The sequence below is a fragment of the Colobus angolensis genome, unplaced genomic scaffold, assembly GCF_000951035.1.
Source record: "Colobus angolensis palliatus isolate OR3802 unplaced genomic scaffold, Cang.pa_1.0 Scaffold102, whole genome shotgun sequence".
NCBI classification, from domain to species: Eukaryota; Metazoa; Chordata; class Mammalia; order Primates; family Cercopithecidae; genus Colobus; species Colobus angolensis.
Window position 1 is genome coordinate 7,077,138 of NW_012111142.1, and position 22,007 is coordinate 7,099,144.

The 22,007-nt window shown below is 35.6% G+C and overlaps 1 protein-coding gene across 1 annotated transcript in view; it reads left to right on the plus strand.

Annotated features, from left to right (window-relative positions):
• The window catches only part of MYSM1 (Myb-like, SWIRM and MPN domains 1), a 40,607-nt gene extending 20,773 nt beyond the window's left edge, over positions 1–19,834 (plus strand). The window contains exons 10-20 of the mRNA XM_011941327.1: positions 1,537–1,640; positions 3,166–3,243; positions 4,853–4,941; positions 7,769–7,823; positions 8,117–8,167; positions 8,878–8,952; positions 9,573–9,761; positions 11,163–11,295; positions 15,232–15,337; positions 15,516–15,573; positions 16,592–19,834. Of these exons, the coding sequence (XP_011796717.1) occupies positions 1,537–1,640; positions 3,166–3,243; positions 4,853–4,941; positions 7,769–7,823; positions 8,117–8,167; positions 8,878–8,952; positions 9,573–9,761; positions 11,163–11,295; positions 15,232–15,337; positions 15,516–15,573; positions 16,592–16,750 (1,097 nt within the window). The 3' untranslated portion in view covers positions 16,751–19,834. The remainder of the gene's footprint in view (positions 1–1,536; positions 1,641–3,165; positions 3,244–4,852; positions 4,942–7,768; positions 7,824–8,116; positions 8,168–8,877; positions 8,953–9,572; positions 9,762–11,162; positions 11,296–15,231; positions 15,338–15,515; positions 15,574–16,591) is intronic.
• The last annotated feature ends 2,173 nt before the right edge of the window (positions 19,835–22,007 follow it).

Sequence of the window (22,007 nt, forward strand, 5' to 3'; positions counted from 1 at the left end):
ACTAAGATTTTACTGTTGGTTAAACTGTGCTTTCATTTGACCTACAATGAAAATTGAGAGTGTAATTTTAAAGCTAAAATATTCAATCTAAGTAATAGAAATAATTTAAGAATACAGTTCTTTAGCAGATAAAAGTAAAATTATTTTATGAAAAGTCTAATAATAGCCCATTTAATTTGCAAATACTGTATTCATGCTGGAAATGCTGCCTAGCAATGTTTAAATAAAGGAAATAATTTGTGAGCCTCTACACTTAAATGTAATAAAAGCGTCAAAATAATTTTCATGGAAGACAATTTCTTGTACCTTAGTTTTTTGAAATTGAAAGTTAATGAATATACATATTTTAAAATATATTCTACTCTTTTTTGTTTGTTTGTTTGAGACAGAGTCTTGCTCTGTTGCCCAGGCTGGAGTGCAGTGGTGCAATCTCTGCTCACTGCAACCTCAACCTCCCAGGTTCAAGTGATTCTTTTGCTTCAGTCTCCAGGGTAGCTGGGACTACAGGCGTGTGCCGCCACACCTGGCTAATTTTTGTATTATTAGTAGAGGTGGGGTTTCACCATATTGGCCAGGCTGGTCTCGAACTCCTGACGTCGTGATTCACCTGCCTCAGCCTCCCAAAGTGCTGGGATCACAGGTGTGAACCACCGTGCCTGACCTCTACTCTTTTCTTGAATTAACATGACACAACCATTCATAGCTACAAAGTTATAAGGTACATAAAACCTCATGGTTTAAGAAGAATATATTATGTGTTTGTCTATGGAAGTGAGACCACTAATCAGAAAATTTTCTGTCATATACGATTTTCTTTTTTTTTATTTTTATTTTTTTTGAGACGGAGTCTCGCTCTGTCGCCCAGGCTGGAGTGCAGTGGCCGGATCTCAGCTCACTGCAAGCTCCGCCTCCCGGGTTTACGCCATTCTCCTGCCTCAGCTTCCCGAGTAGCTGGGACTACAGGCGCCCGTCACCTCTTCCGGCTAGTTTTTTGTATTTTTTTAGTAGAGACGGGGTTTCACCGTGTTAGCCAGGATGGTCTCGATCTCCTGACCTCGTGATCCGCCCGTCTCGGCCTCCCAAAGTGCTGGGATTACAGGCTTGAGCCACCGCGCCTGGCCACGATTTTCTTTTATATTGAGCTAGATAGAATTTAATCTGGCCTGGAATCTGTCCTTCATTTTAGTGTCTTTGTTTTCCCAAAGCCTTGAATATTGAGACTAACTTTTCAGGAAAACTAAAGGATTTTTGCTTCCTCAGCCACCAAAAGAAAAATTAAATCATGTTTTCTCTATTGGACTGCCAAAGTTAGTAAAAATTAAACAAATTACCCATTTTCTAAATATTCCATGTTATTGAGATATTCTTATAACAGCGTTACTTTTAATTTGAGGGCTGCTCAGTAGCACATCAAATATATGATTGTGAAATAAGAGTCATAGAAGCTCCACTGTAGTCAGTGTACATGTGTCTTTCTATTTAACAAATGAGTTTCACAAAATAATAGATGGTTTTGTCTTTTCTGAATTCCAATAGAACAGGCTGTGTATAATAGGCCACAAACAGTTGACAAAGTACGAATCAGAGACAGAAAAGATGCAGTAGAAGCATACCAACTTGCCCAGCGTCTGCAGTCTATGGTAAGCAGTCATCTCTCTCAGTGATCTCTCCACATGGCTGCTTACTCTATTTAGTGCGGTTTATCTACTTCTCTTGAGCTGTTTAATAAATGGCCATTTAGTAGAAAAACATGTTTCCTCTTGTATTTCACCTTAGCAATTTGCTTTTCTTTGTTTCATTCAATTTTATGTTGCTTTCTAAGGCAAAAACAAACCTAAAAACCCTTAAAACGTGCTAGCAAACTTGATGCAGAAGCATGTTTTCCTAAAGTGGTCTTGGGATGCTTTGTTTCAATTTATAAATCTAATGTGTCTTTTAAAAGTGTATAGTTTAGTTTTTTTTTTTCCTCTCATTTATTTTTCTTCTTTTAAAATTCTTAACCTTAAGAATCACCTTTTTGGAATAACTAGCCTTTTTTTTTTTTAATTCTTGGAGTCAGTTTTATAGTATTTTAAAATTTGTAAATCATACTTTAAAAATAAAGTGACCTGCTAGGAGAAAAAGAAACATCTTGTGAGAAAAAACAGATAAAAATGTGATCCAACACACTCTTTTTTTTTTTTTGAGACGGCGTCTGGCTCTGTCGCCCAGGCTGGAGTGCAGTGGCGTGATCTCGGCTCACTGCAAGCTCTGCCTCCTGAGTTCATGCCATTCTCCTGCCTCAGCCTCCCGAGTAGCTGGGACTACAGGCGCCCGCCACCACGCCCCAGCTAATTTTTTGTATTTTTAGCAGAGATGGGGTTTCACTGTGTTAGCCAGGATAGTCTCGATCTCCTGACCTCGTGATCCAACCGCCTCAGCCTCCCAAAGTTCTGGAATTACGGGCGTGAGCCACCATACCCAGCCCAACCTTGTAATTTTTCATTATATGATCAACTAGGCCATCTCCTTTCTAAAGCTGGAGATAGAATTATTTTGCTTCTAGTTTTCAATATTACACCTCTTGCTGCGTGTTCTTGCAGATTTTCTAGCAGAAGTGGTTGAAAAGGAAGCCATTTTCTTGGTGATTCTTTTTGATCTTAAAAATATTTTTGTTCCTACTCGGGAGTCTGAGGCAGGAGAATCACTCAAACCTGGGAGGTGGAGGCTGCGGTGAGCCGAGATCACACCGCTGCACTTCAGCCTGGGTGACAGAGTGAGACTCTGTCTCAAAAAAAAAAAAAATTTGTCATAGTGTTTTAGCTCCTACATGATGAAAGGAAATATAAAAGCTAAGAAGAAATGCTAGCAAAATATAGAAAATCATTACTGATTTTATTTTTTAAATAGCCCTCTGCTGCCAACACCCGGCCCACACCCTGCCCACCTGATACTGGTGCTCCTGCCCTTACCTCGCCATCACTGATTTATTGTATTTGTAACCAGAGTGCTAACTACTGAACATAAATTAATAAAATTTAGTCAGGCATAGCCAGAGATTACACTATTTAAATTGATAGATTAATTGACTTTTAGATAATTATTGTTTTCATTTTGTGTATTAATGTGCTGTGATTTCTCCATATTAATCTTGCTACCTTTTGCTTTACTTTAATCTCATCGCAGCGTACAAGGAGACGTAGAGTCCGAGACCCATGGGGAAACTGGTGTGACGCAAAGGACTTAGAAGGACAAACGTTTGAGGTGACTTTGACCTTTCAAATGGCTCATCGATGAAAACTGGTTTTTTATATATATAAATTTATATACATAAATAAATATATATTTATACATCTTAATGTCATATGTATTGTACTTGTTCCATACATTAACATGTATGCCTTCATTCTCATGTTAATTTGTCTGGAAGTCACCAGTAAACACCAAAGTAGAAGGCATTGGTGGTGCAGTTAACTAGGAGTTTAACTCATTTCAGAACTTTGGTTCTCTGTCTCTGTATTCTTGTCTCTAACTCAAGGTAAGAGTGTCAAGAAGTTGGTATGCCCAATTCGTTTCATTAAACATTTATTGGAAGAGGTTCTGATATACCAATTAAAATATTGTTCTAAGCATTATAACAGCTAGTGCAGTAGAGTGGATAGAATGTGTGAATGTATACATACTGGCTTTGTTACTTTGAGCAACTACTTAACCTCACAGAATCTCATGCTTTTTTAACTTACGAATTGTGAGTAATAATAATACCTCCCTCAAAGGATTGTTGTCAGAAAGAAATGAGGTAGACTATATAAAGGTCCTAGTACTAGGTATTCAGTAAGCCTTGAGTGCACAAGGTGTTCCACAAACTTGAGTTGTCTGTCTTTCCTCCTACGCATTTCCTGTCCCCAATTTCTCACCTGAGTACTATTCTAGGCACAGTAATTACTAATTATCCTTCCCATAAGGGGCTTGTATTTCTAATAGGAAAGACAAAACCTATGGTAAGTTCAATGAGGTTGGTCCCAAGAATTATAAGTTTCTCCCAAAGGGTGTGATCAGGGCAGGTTTCATAGAGTATGTGGGGTATAATCTGATCTGAAGGATCTGCAGAAGAATCTCAAAATGGAGATGAAAACACTTTAGGCTGAGGGAACAAAGCTGGAGACATGGGAAAATACTAGATATATTCTGGAAAAGGTGTGTAGTTCATTTGGACTAGGATGTAAGGTTGATCATAGAAATGGAATAAATAGAGATTTACTTTATTTTATAAACACTCATAAAGGGCTTCATATGTGTCAGACACTGTCAGTATTTTATAAACATTAACTCAATCTTCAAAATAATACCATGATAGTAGTATTATTGTTTACTTTTTATTATTACTTTTGTTGTTCCCATTTTTAAAGATGAGGTAGCTGAAGCATGAAAGCTTTAGAATTTGCCTAGGGTCACCAAGCTAGTAAATAACTGGGCCAGACATTCTAGATCCAGAACCTGTTCTTAATCATTACTCTGCACTGTCTCTCAGTTGTGAAAGAAAACTCAACACAATAGAATATGGTAAGTATAAATGGGAAATGAAAGACTCAGGTGATTCCGAGGTTTTTGAACCTGGGTAACTGGTACCTTTGATTGAAATGGGCAAATCAAGAGGAGTAAATTTTCAGTTTGGGATGGCCGTTATCTTCTGAAACGATTTTTAAAAAATACTGTCCAGCCTTTCTACATGTTGTTAGCAAAAAGGAAACCCATCTATATCAGTTTAGTCTCTCTTGTCCTCACATGCCCTTAAATTTGGTTTTAAAGGACTATTTTTATTCTGCCTCTTAGTAGTTGATGGACTTCTTAATCAGTTGGCATTTTGTTTTAGCATCTCTCTGCTGAGGAGTTGGCAAAAAGAAGAGAAGAGGAAAAAAGCAGACCTGTTAAATCTTTAAAAGTGCCAAGACCAACAAAAAGGTGTAGTGTTATATAAATGTGGTTTTTAAAAATTTGTCACAAATGGCTAGATAATGTATGAAAAAATATTCAATAGCTGCATTATATTGTTCACGTTAAATTAAAAAAATAATGCTACAATTTTTTAGATTTTTTTGTTTCACTGATTATGAATTTGGGAGACCTTGAACAAACATTTTAAATTTGTTCAGATTCATTGAACATACGATCCAGCATATGTTGTAAAGGGGCCTTGTTTAGAACAGGTTGGTCATTTAACTCTAGACACTATGGACAGGAAACTTCATGAAATGACCGAGTTTTCTTTGGGTGGTACTAATTGTTAGCAAGTTGTTGGCATGGTTGTTGTTTTCTAATGCATATATAATCTAAAATTTGAACCTTTTAAAATTAAGGGTCACCAAATAAGTTAAATGCCCCGATTTTCTATTCCCTCTTCCTGCACATGCGCCATTGAATAGACTGTAGTTTTGTCAGTGTACCTTTTAAAAAAGATACCCAGGAATGCTGCTAGATCATATTTTTGCCTGATAAATGTCCTTGGGTAAACCTTAGGTTCTCATTTATAAAACAATAATTAAAATAACACTGTTAGCTGTGTTTTAAGCACTTTATTAGCTCATATAATCTTCATGACAACCCTGTGCATTAGTTAATATTCTCACTCCCATTTTATAGGTGAGGAAACTGAGAGGCATAGAGAGGTTTAATAACTTGCTCACGCTGTTAAGTAGTGGAGCTGTTGATTTTAAACCCAAGTGTTAAGCTTAAGAATTCATACCCCTAGTCATTACATTATATATTTCCTCTCTAAAATAAAAATTTAAACACACAGTTGTCATGAGACTAAATTAGATAAGCCATGTGAAAAACAGTCATCCATAAGCTGGGACTCCTCATCTAGTATCCAGATAATTGATTTTCTGCCTCTATATGTGAGACTTATATTTATTGTGATTTTCAAGTCGCTGTCCAAGGTCTTCAGGATCTTTTTGAGTCCAGATCCACTTTTCTCATTTTAGCCTTTGTAGCACTGCATCATTAACATTTCAATAAGCTTGCCTTTCCTGCCATTAATCACTGATTGAAATGTTTAATTGGAAATGTAAACCTCATTGTATATATTTAAAAAATGAAGACATTCATTCTTCAATCAGCTATATAGATTACCACAATTAACCCATATATCTTTATCTTATGCAGAAGGATAATCATAACAGATGTCTTGTTTAATTTCACATAAAATATATTTAAGTCTTTAGTTTCTAACAGATCATTCCTATGAATAGTGTCTATAATAAGGTCTACTTATCATGACTTTTCATGAACTCATTATTTTGCTTAGCCACCTCTTCTCTTGGTTAAGGATCACAAATCAGCTGTTTCATAATTTTTTCTGGAATTTTACTACTATTCAACATCTAATTCGTCCTTTTCTGCAGTCTGCTTTTTTGTATTGTAAAACAAGCTCAATAATTGTCCATTTCTAGTCCTTCAATAACTTTCCCATTCTCTGCAGTTCCTCAACAAACATTGACAGCGATTCCATATCCGTGTTTCTTAAGTACTCCAGGATGTTCTTTCTGTGCTATTTTCTCATCTATCTTGGCCTTAAGTTTCTTTTTGTGTTGATTAAACACTTTCTAATTTAAAGGTCTTTCTTTATCCAACAAGTATCTTTGAATGTCTACGGTATATGTCAGGCACAGTTCTGATCACTTGGGATGCATTATTAAGCAAAACAAAATGTTCTCTTGAAGCTAACCATCTGTGGTTGAATGGGAACGGAATTGCCCAGCTCTCTTCCAGTTGTGTTAATGCGAATGTATTCCTGTGTGTTTTTCTTTCCCTGAAGATAGCCTAAAAAACCTTTTTATTGTTTTTAATATAGTTCTCAAGCCTCAATTCTTTACTGGTCAAAGACTTTCTGATATTTCTCAGATTTATGTGTGCCTTTGACTTCGCTTAGGTTCTCCCTTTTTCACCTCTTTTTACTTTTTCACTTTTTGTTTTTTGGAGACAGGGTCTCACCCTGTCACCAAGGCTGGAGTGGAGTAGAGTAGAATGGTGAAATCATGGCTCACTGCAGCCTCCACCTCCTGGGCTTAATTGATCCTCTCACCTCAGCCTCCCAAGTGGCTGGGACTACAGGCACACACCACCATGCTCAGCTAATTTTTAAATTTTTTTGTAGAGATCGTGTTTCACCATGTTGTCCAGGCTGGTCGTGAACTCCTAGGCTCAAGGAGTCCACCCACCTCGGCCTCCCGAAATGTTGGGATTACAGATGTGGGCCACAGCACCTGGCCACTTTTTCACTTTAATATAAGAGTTTATCATAGGACTAATACATTAATATCTTTACCAGAACCGTTTGTCATTCATTCATTCAAAAAATGTTTTAAGTTCCTACTCTATAGTGGGCACATTATTGAACTGACAAGTGTTTTTGATAAACTTCCATCTTTCTTGAACTTTTTTTGGGGTCTCATGACAGATAATTATATTTTCATTGAACTTTTTGAAATCTCCTTTTAGTGTGGGACATATGTCTGATAGTTTATAGTGTCCTCTTTGAGTGTTATAGGAAATTAAGACAATGGAGTAACTTTATCTCAGAGTTCTTGGGTTTTTTTTGTTCATGTTAAATCTAAAAAAACTGCTTCTTTCGAAAGGGTTTATGGAATCTCCTACGAAACTCTCCTAGTTTAATATTTTTCTCATTTAGACAGAATTTGGGTTCAGATTATTGATATACACTTTCAAATTTGCAAATGTTATTTTCCTAATCTTGTTGATATTGAAAATAATTTTTTTTCTTTTTCAGCTCATTTGATCCCTTCCAACTGATACCCTGTAATTTTTTTAGTGAAGAAAAGCAGGTACTATTTATGCATTAATGAATGACCATAGACAATCCCCGCTTCCCTCTGTCAAACAGGAAATACTTACTCTTTTTCCATATGTGCAAGGCATGACTGAAAATAAGAGAGAATTTCTCCCTGCTGGGGTTTTAAATCATAATGTTTTTTTAAAGTCTAGTTTATGCTGAGCTTTGGTTAGTGCTGAGAACTTGGTGGGGTGGATGAAGGAGAACAGGGTGGGCATTCCAGGTGGCGAGAACAAAATCTCTATTTTTATGGTCCCCCGTTTTGTTTTGTGTTTTATATTTCAGGAGCCATTTCAGGTGAAAGTGGCTTCAGAAGCACTTTTAATAATGGATTTGGTAAGGATAATCTATTGTGTTTAATTAGTTATTCTGATTTCTACTTTTGTGTATTTTTATTGCAGGCGTAAGACAGAGTATGGAAGACGTGTATTTTGGATCTTAACTATCCTCTTTTACAAGGAATCTAAAAATAACTCTTTTCTTTTGGAGAAAAGCCAAACAATTGCATGTTTCCATATTTTAGAGAAAATAAATTAATGTGAGTTTTTGCAGACTGTTTACCATCATTAACCCTATTTTAATTTTCTAATATCTGTGTCTGCCACCTTTTAGATCACTGAAACAAAGCACAACTCCTGTAATTTGGAGGGTTTTTTTGTTTATACTAAACTACCAGTACCTCCAACAGTTTTTGTGTTTGTGGTGTCTTTGTGTAGAAGGATTTAGAGTGATTTTTACTTTGTATCCTTACATAATACCTTCCTTGAATAGGAAGAGTGTATCTTCATTTTGCAGTTGCAAAAGTAGAGTCTGAGAATTTTTAAGTGTTTGGTTGAAAGCTTCTCAGCCAGCAGTGTAGACCGACCTGAAATCTTTGTTTCTGTGCACTGATCCTAGCATCTAGTTCCTCTCCTATGCTACTTTATTTTATAAAAGCATGATGACTATACTTACAAATGACTTTCTTACGATAAGTGAGTTTTATTATTTTTTTTTGTCAGGTGGGTTTGTGCGTTTGGGCTAAGTCTGTCTTGTACTTCTTTTAGCATGCTCATGTTTCTATGGCAGAAGTGATTGGTCTGTTAGGAGGAAGATACTCAGAAGTTGATAAAGTAGTTGAAGTAAGTTTTCTCTTTTAAAAAAAGTTTTAGTTATTTAGTCCTACTACCATACCAAATATTTTTATAGAATTCAGTGAATATAATTAAAATACAGACTTTACCTATGATATATATGAGAATATGGAAATGTAACAAGTTAAATTCCCAGAAGTGACTTAACATTCCATATGCCGAGCACCTTTTTCTTTTTACCACCAAGAGAGAACGTTGCCAGGCCTTGGGTCCTCATTACCTTTGTTAACAAAAAACTACAACCTTTAAGAGGCCAGAAATATATACTAACACTTGTAGTTGAAAGTTTGTATGTATCATTCTATTGAAATTATTGTCATAAGTAACAGGAGTCATTGAAAGAATACCTTTGTATGGGTATTATGTGGGCTGACTTGGAAAACTAACCATTATTATGACCTTGTTTGAGTAGAAAAATGCATGCTAAGTTCCTAGCATATAATCAGACTTTTGGAGTATAAGTCATTTGCAAGTTAAAGGCGCCTATGATATTGTCAAATTAAAGTCTTGGCCTTGAAAAGTTTCTGTATTTCTGAAAGAATTATAACATTAGAGTAATAGAATTAACAGGATTTTAGTATAATCATTTGAGGATCAATCGTTTATAGGTCTGTGCAGCAGAACCATGTAACAGTCTGAGTACAGGACTACAGTGTGAGATGGATCCTGTATCACAAACACAGGCCTCAGAAACCCTGGCTGTTAGAGGCTACAGTGTTATTGGATGGTATCATTCTCATCCTGCTTTTGATCCTAATCCTTCCTTACGCGATATTGACACACAAGCTAAATACCAGGTATTACCTATATATTTATATTCTGTAAATGGTTGCATACCCCCTCAGTGCTCCCTTTTAAATAAATAAACTTTAAACATTTTTTGTATTTGATTTCTAATTTTCTTTATACTGGGGGTTTTATCTATTTATTTATTTTTCTTTTTGTTTTTTTTTTTTTTGAGACAGAGTTTCGCTCTTGTTGCCCAAGCTGGAGTGCAATGGTGCGATCTCGGCTCACTGCAACCTCTGTCTCCCAGGTTCAAGCGATTCTTGTGTCTCAGCCTCCCAAGTAGCTGGGATTACAGGCGTGTGCCACCATACCCAGCTTATTTTTTGTATTTTTAGTACAAATGGGGTTTTACCATGTTAGCCACGCTGGTCTTAAATTCCTAAGTCAGGTGATCTGCCCGCCTCAGCCTCCCGAAGTGCCGGGATTATAGGCGTGAGCCACCACACCCAGCCAAAAAAAGAAAAAATTATATATACTGGGGGTTTTAAAAGAATGTGCGTTTTTTTTTTCTGATTGTGAGATTGATAATTGTTTATGAAAACATTTAGAAAGTCAGTTATTTTATTAAATACAGACAAGCCATGAATGTTACAGTGATAAATACTCCCAGAGCCTTTAAAAATTGATGGGAACAACTAGGACAGGTACTAAATATAACTGAAATAATAAGAGACATAATGTATTTTTTAATAGCTGGAGAAAAAGTTTTATTTTAATCTGGGATTTTACATTTGATATGTGACTGGGTTTGCTGTAGGGTATTTGTAAATTATTACTGTATTGATAAGAATTACAGATGCAGGGTGGTGAATATAATTAGTAAATATATTCATGGCAAATACAAATTGGGTAGGCCATTTTTTTATTTTTAAGGGTCATTTTGGATTTTTGCCTGAAAAATGTACAATGTGAAATGAATATTTAAGTCATTTGATTTAGTTGCAGTTTGGATGTGAACTTTTGTTTTGTTTTGTTTTTTCTGGAGACAGAGTCTTACTCTGTCACCCAGGCTGGAGTGCAGGTGGTGCAATCTCGACTCACTGCAACCTCCACCTCCCAGGTTTAAGGGATTCTCCTTCCTCAGCTTTCTGAGTAGCTGGGGTTACAGGAACGTGCCACCACACACGGCTAATTTTTGTATTTTTAATAGAGATGGGGTTTCACTGTGTTGGCCAGGCTGGTCTCAAGCCTGATCAGGCTGACCTGACCTCAGGCAATCCGCCTGCCTTCAGTCTTCCAAAGTTCTGGGATTACAGGCGTGAGCCACCGCTCCGGGCCAGATGTGAACTTTTTAATGTACCTTTTTGTTCCTGCTTTTCCCCATTAGATGTTTAAAATGTTAGTATGGATAAATATTGGCTTTTGAATTTATGCAGTTGAAACTAATTATATTTTTCTTGTAATTGTAGAGTTACTTCTCCAGAGGAGGTGCAAAGTTCATTGGAATGATTGTTAGTCCCTATAATCGAAATAATCCCTTACCATATTCTCAGATTACCTGCCTGGTTATAAGTGAGGAAATTAGCCCAGATGGCTCTTATCGTAAGTTTTCAACAAAAATAACTTTATCCTATTTCTACTCTCATTTATTTGACTCATACAAATCAAAAGATTTGCAACTGTGCAAAAGTATTTAATGCAAGAGTTTGTGCCCTCAACTAGGGAATCATTATTTGGGTGCCACCCTAGTGCTGCCACCCTCTTCCCTTTCTTAATCTCCTGCTATATTCAAGTCCCCACTTTTGTTACCATGGCCATTGGGCAAAAGGATTGAAATATGGGGAAAAGTTATGGCCAGGCAGTGTGTATGCTAGGCACTGGGGATGCTGCAGTAAACAAAACAGTCTCTGTTCTCAAGAAAATTTTTTTATAAATGCAGACTGGCTTTCTCTGTGATGGTATGCAAATGAAAAATAAAATGACCACCAACTCTGTCACCTCCCAGTTTAGGGGTTAACAATGACTAACTCAATTTGTATATTTCTTTGTTCCTGTTGTATCTCAGGAAAGAATTTGATTGGCATAGACCATCATTTGACTTGATTCCTCCGAAGTTTATGTCCACTTGTAGTCCAATCATTTCTGGGTGGATAGGGAATTAGTATAGCAGACTAGGAAAAGGAAGGGAGTGTGGCTAGAAAGCAAATAATCGGAGGAAACAATAGCCTAAATAACTCTAGAATATTTATTCTGTCATTACTACCACTGCTCTAGGTCAGGTCCCCTGGAGACTGCCACTACAGTTACCCCACATTGTACTCTTTCCCATTAGATCATGAGCTCTTTGAGAATAAATACTGTGTTGTACCCATTTTTCTATCCAGTTTCTAGCACAAGGCCTGGCATAAAGTAGATACTAAATGAATATTTGTTTAATAATTAATTTCTCTTCATTCTTAATGATCTCACTTGGATACCCTATATTTTATAAAGACTTACCAGCACTGCCCCCATGTTATTTAGTATTAGTTGCTCTATTTTTTATGTATCTGCAACACTTTATTCCTGCCTTCATGGTCACTTTGTCTTTTAATGCAATTTATCTATTTAGCAAGTTCTAATAAATTGTATGCCCAAAGAGCAGGGACTATGTCTTACTTGTCTTTTTCTCCAGTAGCACCTAATAAATTGCTTTGCATCTAGGAGGTGGTCAACACTATGTGGGTTTTTATTGAGTTAATAATATTGGTATTAGTTTTAGTCTGGAATGTCCATTTTGAGCATAGCACATAATACATATTATTCTTAAGCTCAGTACAGTTTTATAAAAAGAATCGCAGTTGTTCTCTCTAAATCATTTTATAATCTCACAGACTGCTAGGTTTTGGTAATGAATCTGAATTCTGGTGCTGTCCAATACAATAGCAGTACATGTGACTTTAAATGTATGTTGATTAGAATTACATGAAACTTAAAATTTAGTTCATGAAATTCTACTCTGGCCAAATGAAGTAACAAGAACTTGTCTGAAACTACCAAAAAACTGGACAAAGTATGTAAAATAATGGTATTTAAACACAACGTTGAGCAGCAAAGGAATACAGTTGCTAAGATGTGGGAAACAAATGAAAAGAGCCCGAAATTACCCTAGCTTACTGTTTAAGAGGGTTTTCAGATATGGCACAAAAAGGAGAAACCCACCCAGAGTCAGGCAGACTCAGTTAAGGTGATGGAGATAAGGAGACCAAGACAGCTGAGTTTGTGAGACAGAGCCCCAAGAGAACAGAAAACAGAATGGAGAGTGAACTATGAAGATTTGTAGAAGGGTATCCCTGGAGTATTTAGCAAAATACAGATCAGCACATGCATGTGAAGAAACTAGCCCAGATGGGAAAGAACCACTTGAAAGCATTAGAGGGAACTATCCATGATGCTCCCATGAGCTACCATTGGACACAGCTGTCTTGTAAATGACTTGTCCATGCTTAACACTGCATATTAGATCTTAATCCTGGGTCTTTTGCTTTGCCCTTAGAAATCCTCTGGTGCAAGAATTAAGGTTTTCTAGAAGCCATGGGATACCTTGTGCTACAGTACTTTTAACTCAGGTCATATCTTTATAATATCTCTAATGGTTTAATGTTTTCTTTACTTGTGACAGGGAGGAAATACATTTAGTGATTAGTTTTCTTCTGATATTTTAGTGGATAAAAATATTCTCTATAAAAGGAAACTTTTATTGACTTCAAAAGTACCTTTTTTTAACTTAAAAAAATTCTAAAAATACCAAATAGATCTGTATATGATTTGTGTATGTGTTTTCATGTTTTTGCATCAGCATAGATTGAAAATGCATTATTTACCTTTCTTTATTTTCATTTTCAACTTTCACTGAGAGCAGGAGTCACTCTACTGGAATCAGATCCCAGCTCTGACATTTATTGCTTATTTTACCTTGGGCAGTTTACTCTCTCATTCTCCTTTGCCACATCTGTAAAATGAGAAAAAATTACTACCTTGCTTACAGTAGGTATATGGTTGTAAGGTGTGTCAGTAATATATGTAAAGTGCTTAGAAATAATAGGTTTTCAATGGATAGTTATGATTATATAGCTGGTGTCCGTGTTTAGTAAGTAATCAAAGCATGTCAAGTAAATGATCGTTACCACCAAAAGGAGTTTGCTTAATCCTGCGTGTACTATAATTTGTCACTCTTAAGTTTTTGGAGAAGAGGAAAATTGAGCAATTAAATAAAAAAGATCAGTCATCATCATCAGGCTTCCTGTCCCCTGTTCTTCTTCCAAACACCTGAAAAAATACCTTTTTAGAGCATATTGACAGTTAAGCTATGCTTTCTTTCATTGTGAGGAAACAGTTGTATTTTTCCCTTTTTTTTTCCCATGACTTCTGATTTGCTGGCATTTTATTTATTTAAAAAGCCTTATCATGGTAGAAACCCAGTTGAGAGGCAGTATTATGTAAAAGTTAAAAGCAGAACTCTCGAGTCTTACTGCCTGGGTTCAAATCCTGCCTATGCCTTTTATATCTGATCATGAGCAGGCTAACCTTTCTATGATGTAGTATCCTCATCCAAAAAAAAAAAAAAAGGGGCGGGGGGGCGGGCGGGAATAATGGCAGCTACTTCATTTAAGTGATTTCACATAAAGTTTTAGGTGGCACATAGTACACATTGTAAGCTGAGCTTTAAAAAAAATGCTACAGACACATTTGCATGGGGCTCTTGAAGGATATGTGAAAAATTGCTAAGATAGCTCATTGTTTCCTATTTTTTCCTTTCTAGCTGAATATATGATGTCCACCCCTTGGGCTTCTTTCTTTCCTCCAGAGTTTAGTGTAACAACTTTGACTCAAAGCAGTTGCTGCCTCCCTAGAGTTCATCCTATCCTCTTGTCTAGTCTTAGATTAGCTCTTCTAGGGAGGTGGAATGAGTTTGGGCTCAGAAGTGAGGTGAACCTGCTGGGTTTTAACATCTATGTCCTGCCACTTTGCTAGCCTAAATATGTTTTTTAATGTATCTCAGCTTTAGTTTTCTCACCTGTAACAAAAAAAAAAAAAAAAAAAGATACGGCATTGTTGTAAGCTTAATAACCTGTATATATGTATTTTTTAAATTATCACTTGGATGGCAATGTGTCTTAGTTTGTCTAGTATAATCCCAATTTAAACCTGTGGTTCAGGCATAATTATTCATAGTACCTTCTTTCATTCAAAAAGTCTCTTGGTTTAGGTGATAAATTACATGATCATCCTATCATAGTGCCATGCATAGAACTGTCATGTAAATGACACTTCTACTCTTCTTTATTATTATTAATAGCTTGGCATTAATATGCTTAGTGGACCAAGTACAGTCAGGCAATAAATATTTAATGAATGCCCACTATGTTTAAAGTGCTGTTCAGCTGATCTACGAAGCTGTGGTTGTAAAAACACTGAAGGGAATTTTAATTATAATTAAAAGGAGATTGGCGAGTTAAGAAATAGTTGATGAAAATGTGCTTCTTTATGCTTTTCTAGGCTTACCTTACAAATTTGAAGTACAGCAGATGTTAGAAGAACCTCAGTGGGGATTAGTATTTGAAAAGACAAGATGGATAATAGAAAAATACAGGCTCTCCCATAGGTATGTATTGTGATTTGAGATGGTTGCACATCTGCAGTGTTGCTCATTAAATTATGTTTCAGAGAAAACCCAAGTTAAATATAAAATTGTGATGTATGGCATCCGTGATAGTTTATTACGAAACTGATTAGTTTATAGTATTCGTTTCATCAGTTTGTTTTCATATTTCTTCCTACAGCAGTGTCCCCATGGATAAAATCTTTCGCCGGGATTCTGACCTGACTTGTTTGCAGAAAGTAAGCTGCCTTCATTTTAATTGGTTCCATTGTTCACAGATTCTAAAGCTATTCATCTCAGTGTGTTTTCCCATGATGCCTGATACTTTGTGGATAATTTTCTGTATACTTTATTACTTTTTCCTTTGGAAAATTAATTTCTAGGAGATAATTAGTAATGTGTTTTGTTGCCCAAGCTTGCACATAGAAAAAAATGCTATTTTAGAATAAATTTGTCAGTGTCGGCTGATAAATTTCTTAGCAGATTATTATTGTACACAATGGAGAACATTTTTCTCATTTTATTAAATTTGAAAGTGCTGTGTTTCCATTTTAGCCTTAACAATTGATCATTTTTAAGACTGATGGTATAACTCTAACAATTACATTTAAATAGTCATTTTATTTAACTTTCTAGTAGGAAATAAGAGTTTTGAATTCTATCAGTTCACTTCTAGGTTTTGCTTCTGTAATGACTGAAGGCTAGTAGATTTGTAACATTTGTCTTTTTTTTTTAAATAGCATTTGGGGATAGAAAATTTAAACATTAAGTTTCTTTTTAATATTTTTTACTCTGTTATATCCACTTTTTTCTGTGTTGTTGAAAAAGTATATGCACATTTCCAAGGAAATAGACTCTAACTAGCATCTTCATTTTGAAATGGTAGAATCCTATGTTTTTATGTTCATAGAGTTTTGTGTGTGTGTATGCTCAGGATTATTTTGCTTTGTAAGTGTAACTACAAATGGAGAAAAGTCACAAATATGTCCAAAGTAGAAAGTGTCACATAAACAATCTCAGGTTTGTCTCCTTATGTAAAATCATAAAGGTACTAAGCTGAGTGTTCCTCAGCAGCAATTTCCTACATTCCAGCTCTGTGACTATTAAACACAAATTAATGTTCAGCCATTTTTAAGGAGAGTGTTTCTCATTTGAGCATTAGGAAATGTGAGGTCTGGAAAGGGAAAAAATAGTGATAGTAATGCAAACCCTCATACTTTTTCTATATTTAAATATAAAACTTTTCTTTTCAACTAGCTTTTGGAGTGTATGAGGAAGACTCTGAGCAAAGTGACCAATTGCTTTATGGCAGAAGAATTCTTGACTGAAATAGAAAATTTGTTCCTTTCCAATTATAAAAGCAACCAAGAGAATGGAGTAACCGAAGAGAACTGTACAAAGGAATTGTTAATGTGATTATTTTAAAGTTAAGACATTTTAATCTTGACACAGTAGATCTTACTTTCAAAGTTATAACCTTGAAATGATTGTGGTTAACATTGGCACAGCTTTGGTATTTTTTCTCTATTTCACAAAATTCAAATTTTGCCACATAAATCATGTGAAAAGGAAAAGATACAGATTTGTTTTTATACAGTGATGATCAGAGTGTTCTGCAAACCAGGGTCCACCACGGTGTTCTAGTCCTTTACTGAGCGATGCTGTAGGCTGTGAAACTTAGGAACCTGGTCGGCTTTACTGTTGTGTTCAGCTTGGGATTTGGCCTATGTCTCTAAGTCATTTCTTCCCTGAACTAGTCATTTATGATCTATTGTAGTATCTCATATTTCATTTAGAAGCACTTCGATTCTTTCCATATGTTCTGGTGAGATTTGTTGATGGTTATAAATGAGATATGGATGGGTAGTCACTGAGATAATTAATATGGTTTAGAACTACTGATTAATAAATCTAACAACAGGAGGCCAGGAGAGGCATGACAAGAAAATCTTAAAAACAGGAAAAACCCAAAGGAGAAATTACCAGTTTTTAATCACAGATACTTGCTTCCATTTCATTGTATAGCAAATGCCATTTTCTCAGCTATCTGAAAAATTTTAACTAATTTTACACGCATAAAATAATTAGCTTCAATTGTGTGTCCACTTACATTAGTAGGTGTGATAAAACCTCATTTAACTGGAACATAGGTAATCATAACTCTCAAACTGTTTTTTTCTACTGCCTACTATTAGGAGAAAGAGGCAAATGATAATAAAGCTGGAATAAATCAGAGATTTAATTTTTAAAACAAACCTTTCAGGACATACTACATATTCAGCCCAGTTTCATATGCTTTCTGAATCTATAATGGAGGTCAGTGAACTTTTTTAATGTAAAGGGCCAGTTTGTAAATCATTTTGGCTTTTCAGGCTGCATGTGATCTCTACAAGACATTCTTCTTTGTCTTTTTTTTTCAGCCCTTTAAAACTATAAAAACCATTGTTAACTCACAGGCCTCATAAAACATAGGTTGCTGGCTATTATTCTCCAACTCCTGATCTAGAAAATTTTAAACATTAGAATTTTGTTTTACATTTGTTAAGCCTTACATCATCTTTAAATGACACCAAAACTCAGAATTATGATCTGCATTTAAGCCCATTTTAAAATAAAATAAGCAGTCATGCTGCCTCATTTATTGAAATTCAATAGATTTTAGTTTATTTCTTAGTAGTCAGAGAATTGATTTATACCAATTCACCAAGCATTCTTACCAATGTTTCCTTATATCTAAACCAGATTGATTCTATCTTTTTGCTTTGTTTGTAATCGATAGCCAATGAAGAATAAGGAGTATTGGAAGAAGCAGTGAGCCAGGTTTAGGTGACCTGGTTCTTGTCTCAACTTTGTGATTTGGGGATGTCGACACAGTTTACTTTCCCTGAGCCTTAATTCTTGTGTAACTGAAGTCTAACTTAACTTCTTAATGTCCTTCCAGAACCAAAATTGTGTTTGTTCATTGTAATTGTTGGACTACTCATGTGAAGTTTATATTTTCAGTTAATCCAGTTTCCAAATTAACATACATTAAAAAAAAAACACACAGAAATTTTTCCATTTCTCTGTGTGCACTTAGGATAAACAGTGAAGTATAGCTTATAAAACAATTTGTTTGAGGGCTGAGAGTGTAAGAGTAACTATACCAAAAGTCAGGAAACCTGCGTCCTTACCCTAACTCTGTTACCAACTTTGCTGTGTGACCTTAATCGAAACACATAACCTGGACCCCACGCTCACCAGTAAATCAAGGGCCTGAATTTTATGGCTTAGTATTCCCTTCCAAGCTCAGAAGTTGCGTGATTCTGTGAAAGGCAGTTCTTGATTCCTTTGTATTCATCTTCCTTTTGACCTGTTTCCTTATGATATATGGTGAACAAATACAAAAAGTGTTTTATATTAGCTTTCTTGATTGACATTTCCCTATAATACTGATGAATTTGGGTGATGGAAAGTAATGGAACTTGTTAAAAGTACTGCTCTCAAATCTGAGTTTCCCTGTCCTGTGTGCCAATGTTTAACTGTATTTGCTAATCTAAGCCATATTGTGAGGATCTCAAGGATGATACTTGTCAAGAGTTTGGGGCCTTGAGAGCACAATTTTCAAAATAATATTTAGCATTTTCTGACTATAGAGTTCATTTGTCTTGTAAAATATATTTTAAAATTACAGAGAAGTGTGAAGTACAAATATCTCAGTGCTACTATTTAGAAAATGCAATTAGTGTATAAATCCTTCCCCATCTTTTTAACAGTATAATTTTAGTATGTTAAAATTGGTTACTTTTTTATCTCTTCTTCCATCATTTTCCCTGCTTCCTTTTTCTTTTGTCATATTCTTAAAACAATTTTGCAACCACAGGTACCCACATTGCTGTCACTGCCAGCCTTGGGCTGCTACCGAGGATAATGGAGCCAGGGCCTTGGAGAAGCACAGAGGAAGTCTAGAACTGAGGGGGCCTATGACACAGGAAGTTCAGGACGCAGGGTCTCAAAGGAACACCTGCCTCTAATGTTTACAGAAGTGGAGAAAGGACTAAGGGACTTAAAGACATGCAGGTGTCTTCATCCTGATTCTGTCTTTATTATTGCACAATGGCTATAAAATAATGAGCTTAATTTTTTTTTTCTGGGTTGGCTAATGGAAATTGACGCTAGCACTTCCCCAATATTAGACTTACCTAATTCCAAAGTAACATTCAAGGAAAGAAAAACCAGTGGAACAGGATCAGTAAGCTCAGACTCTCCATCTCCATTATTTTAGCCTTGACCATTCTTCTCTAATCCTTTTAGATTATCTTCAGTTGCCTGTTCAAATTATATGGCTTCAGTTACAATTTGTTTGACCCTGTATTCAGAGCTGCAATATGATTGTTGTGGGCCCTAGGTAGTTTTGCCTTCTTAGACTCCTTCTTCCATACAAAATTTAAAGTGATATTTTACAATTGTGTTTGTATGAAATGAATGTATTAATATTTTAGATTAAAACGTTTTGTTTAGTCTAGAAGTTCAGTGTTTTCTTATGAGGCTAAAAAAAAAATTAAAATATTTTTGTGGGCTTCTAAAAAACTGTGGGCCTTAGGTACTGTGCCTAATGGATAAGTTGGCGCTGCCTATATTCTGAAGGGCATCACTGGAAAAATAGCAGTCATTATTCTGTCCCCTTCTCCCACCAGCACAGTTCTTGGGGAAGCCTTTGCCATCCCATCCAAGAGCACTATAGTTTCCACGGTTATAGATCTATAGACTTGAACTTCCTTCCTTCCCAACCTAACCAAAACTCACGAGGGTTACTTGGGACCATTCATCTTCAGAAAAGATAGGAGGCAGTGGTTTCTTTTAGTCTTCAGATATTTTATTCTGGTCGGTCCCTAATCTATAGTTTTGAAACTCGTGCCACACTTGAAAGGGAAACATCCTACTACCTTTCTTTCCTCTCCATTTCCCACAAACCCTTTCCTTCATTGTCACTCCCTCCATTCTTCTCAGCATATAGATACAAGACCCTTCTTTCTATTATTTGTTGAGAGCTAGGCCTGTAGAATAGAGATGAACAGACCATTCGTGTTTCCCTGAAGCTATTTAATGCTGCTCCCAGTCTTCTGTCCGTACCATTCCTTCCCTGCCCCAGGAGTGGGGTTGAGGTCTGTGACATGCAGACTGTAAGCACAGTCAGAATCTGCGGCTCTCAACACAGCAGAGGAGACTGTGGCCTCAACATGCCAACCTGAGCAGGTCTCCTCCTCTGCATTACCTTCCTCCCATTTCTCTTGCTGGGTCCTGATGAGTTGAGCTGGAGGAACTAATAGTCAGGATGCCCTGGAATTGATGCTGCTCTGTTTTGTGCTCACAAAAGAGCCATGTAACACATGACCACCTGAGTTGAAGCCATCCAGTCTCAAGTCAACAGACAGCAGTTGATGGAATTCTCAGTAGAAATTCAGTAAGGGTGCCCACATTTTTTTTTTTTTTCCACCTATACTCGACCAATAGCTAGATTGGTCTAAATATAGCGTCATTTATATGGTATTGAGGAAAACTTATTTGATCCAAGCACAAAGAAAAGCACATACATTTTTATGATCATCTGCTTCATCAGGGTAAATAATTTAAAAAGAATTTTGATCAGCAGCTCTAGTTTACCAGTACTTTAATATTAGTTTTCTTACAAATTAATATATTTTGCAATATTTCCAGAAAATCAGTGTGGGAGAATAATGTAATTTAGGATATATTTCCTGACCTTTTCTTAAATGGCTTTATGTGCTATTCCCCCAAATTCTGCTTTCTCTATTTTCTTTTTTATTTAACCTATAATTATACTTTCTAGTATATTCTGAGTCTATCTTCTAAGCCACCTTACATTTTTCCTGGAACAAGAGAGGGAATAAATATGTTGTCTCCACTAAATCAGGAGAAAATAAAAATATCCCAGGGGAGCTGTGATTATGCCAAGAGCTCTAAACAGAAGTTTGAGAAGGTAAAATTAAGTTTTATCTGAGTTGTTTTTATTTTCTTTCTTCGATGTTTACGAAGGCATCCATAAGAACTTCAATTTCAGGGAAAAAATGCCTGATTTGCTCTTTTTGACGTTTCCTCGTCTCTTAAGAAGTCAGTTAAATATTTTTCATAGTTTATATTCCTATTTCATAGATTACTGTAAAACATGTTTAAACCTATGAATTATAAAATAGTATTTAGATTCTAGCATGAGTTAAATAGATCAATCATATATCTTTAGGCTTGTGGATTTGACATGTAAATTATGTGTTGTGTATAAGTTACTAAACATACTGCATGGTTATTGATAAACTTGTTGCTTGTTTTTTCCAAATGCTATCAGTGTTTGTGGACTTTTTAAAATTAGTTTGAATTTTGGAATGTTCTGTAATAAAATGTAATTTCAACTGTTTTGTACATTTAAATATGCCATGTTGTGTATGTCTGTATTTAAAAATATTGTAAATATCTGCATTTTTAGAATTATGAAAGATTTTCCTCAAAAATGACAGAACTCTCCATACTTCATTGTAACACATTATAAAATATTTGATTTTAAGCTTTTGGATTTTATCTTGTTCTAAAAATTAAGTTTAAACATGCTGAAGATTCCATAAAAATAAAATTTTGAAAATAAAGTGATCATTTAGATTCTTTCTAAATTATTAGCAGT